General features: G+C 42.9%; 1 protein-coding gene across 1 annotated transcript; it reads left to right on the top strand.

The window, feature by feature from the left end:
* The first annotated feature begins 440 nt into the window (after positions 1–440).
* Positions 441–994, top strand: LOC111074517 (glutaredoxin-C4). The gene has a single exon (XM_022367317.2). The coding sequence runs from the start codon at positions 563–565 to the stop codon at positions 911–913; it is 351 nt and encodes a 116-aa protein (XP_022223009.1). The 5' UTR covers positions 441–562; the 3' UTR covers positions 914–994.
* The last annotated feature ends 1,661 nt before the right edge of the window (positions 995–2,655 follow it).

Below are 2,655 nucleotides of genomic sequence, written 5' to 3'. Positions count from 1 at the left end.
GCCCTTTTCTTTGATGTGCTCGACCCATTAGTTGAGGTCTGAAACTGCTGCATAAATAAACGCCTCAGTTCATTACTGAGTCTCCGCCTCAGCATCTCTGCTCGATTCTCAATTCGGAAAAGGGTTTTACTGGGTCTCTGCGGTTCTCTATTCCAACAGTTGCTGCGGTCGCCTTTGAGGCATGAAAGTGCGTGAAAGTGTCATAAGCCAGCAGCGACGGAGACGAAAGCGGAGGGAATGGGTGGACTTTATGACAGACCACAGTAATGGGGCTTTAGGTTGCTGTTTGTGGGTTTTCCTTACAAATTAATGATATCTTAATCGATGCTGTGTAGTAAAACTTTGAAGAGATTCCCCAGAGAAGCAGTGGATAATGAACTGAAAAGTAACCTTTGGAAACCCCCTAAAAAAACAAAAACGAATCCCAGCAACCCCCTGGCCACATATCAGCTGACAACAGTTTCACTTCCATCAAAATCAGTCAGAAATCATAGATCAAAATTCAACAAACGCTTTTTCCGTTTGCAATATTTGTGTGCCCTTGTGCCATCCAGTTAGCTTAATGGGTTCAGTGGTCAGTCAATTGCAGACCCCTGCTCTGTACGTGAACATGAACAGTCCGCAAGCGCAGTTTGTGCGCGACACGATCAGCACTAACAAGGTGGTGATATTCAGCAAGAGCTTTTGCCCCTACTGCAGCATGGCCAAGGAGCAGTTCCGCAAGCTGAATGTGAGCGCGACGGTGATCGAGCTGGACCAGCGCGACGATGGCAACGAGATCCAGGCAGTGCTGGGCGAGATGACCGGGGCACGCACTGTGCCGCGCTGCTTCATCGATGGCAAGTTCGTGGGAGGCGGCACCGATGTGAAGCGCCTCTACGATCAGGGCATACTACAGAAGTACTTCCAGTGATCCACACTTGAGAGCTTTTATCCCCCACCACTTGAATTACGTTTGAATAAACAAATACTTTCAGTTTTTCGCTTGCTCAAATACACAGAGTACATTTATCTCCTTGAAGAGTATCCTCACTACAAAAGAAAAAGAACAATAAGACAATGGGGGTAGGCAGCAGATGTTTGCCTTTTATGCCTTTTATCTGCTCAATATGGCGCTCAACGGCGCTCAACGGGGGATCACAACGAATCGAGGAAGTGAAAACTTATGCAGGGAGTGCTGAAAGGCAGAGAAGGACTCGGGTCTCGGGTTGACTGCGCTTTCTTTTGCAGCTGCACACCTGCCAGCAGTCGGGGCGCTTTCTTTTGTGCCCCATTGTTGTGTCGGGAGTTGAGTTGAGTTTTTACTACCCAGTTTGCATATGAAAAATTTAAAAGTCAACAGGCGGCAGCCAGCGGTAAAGGCTTTGAGCGATACACTCCGGAACAATAATTCTCAATGAACCATCGGCTGCTGGCTGAATATGGATTGACTCAGAGTTCAACACAGTCTATCTGAGTCAAATCAAAGTCCTTTTATTTCCCCAAAAGTGAATGAAAAGCAAATGAAAATCCCTCAATTGATTTCACTCTTATATTCTGGCTTGCTTAAGCCCCAACATTAAATTGCTTGCAATTTGTTTTGTTGTTTTCGTAAATTGTTTTCCTAGCATTTTCCATTTGAAAATCACTTTAACAATGTCAAATTACTGACACACAGAACTGCAAATTGCTCGGTAATATCGCCTCGGCAGGTGCAGCTAAAACGGGTAAAAAACGCTCGTGCATACGTGTCGTATGCGTAATTTGGCTTATCGATTGTTTTTTTTTTTGGTTCGTTCTTTGGGGTTAAGCGGCGCGTACAGCCTGCCAGAAGGATTGATTGTGGAAATTGGTGAGCAATCAGGTCTTATTTTTTAGCCATGCCGTTGAATTGGTAAACAGACTATTTTTTTGGAATTGTTAGTGGAATAAGAAGGTCGAAAGGTAATAATGGAAGCATCAGGTATGTATGTAAATAGTTTATTCCTCGGTAAAGGGATTACCGCTCTTATGTTCTCATGCATCATTCTTGTATTAATCGTATCTTGTAGTCAATTTTCGAAAGTATTCTGTCTCCTTTCTGGTCTTGACACTCCCTCGAAAGTGTTCACTCTCCCTCTCGAGCACCGTAAACTTTATATGCAACCAAGTGCCAAACTAACCTTCGACAGAGCCAAAAGTCCCCACAATGTTGCTAGCATATTCCTATTACATTTCCTTCTGATGTCCCTTAACTTTACTTAGCAGTAAAACTAACACATTTTCCGTTCAACTAAGTACAGAATTTGTTCTTTATTCTTTTAGAATGATCCCATAACAATAGCTGCAACTTTTAAAAGATTATTTTCAGCAGATATATTTCAGGTTTCATTCAAGCTTTTGCTTCCCTTTCTCCTGCTAAGGTTTTAAAGTACTTTAGTACTTCTAAAAATCTCTCTAATCCAACATAGAGTATTCAACTCTTCGGCAAGCCTGCTTTAACCATTTAAAAGTTTTTAGTTGCTGGACTTAGCCAGCGTGAAAACTTGTTATGGCTACCATCACGAAGAGCATTTACAACTGCAATGGAATGGAAATTTTTTTATGATCCCCAGGCGCTTGGCCATAATTTTGTTCCTTTTTTTTTGCTGTTGTGGAACACACAAACAAACAAAAATGGTGTGTTGCAGTGGCATA

Source organism: Drosophila obscura, unplaced genomic scaffold (assembly GCF_018151105.1).
Source record: "Drosophila obscura isolate BZ-5 IFL unplaced genomic scaffold, ASM1815110v1 contig_186, whole genome shotgun sequence".
In the NCBI taxonomy this organism is placed as follows: Eukaryota; Metazoa; Arthropoda; class Insecta; order Diptera; family Drosophilidae; genus Drosophila; species Drosophila obscura.
Note: the sequence above shows the minus strand (reverse complement) of the source record. Positions and strands in the feature narration are given on the sequence as shown.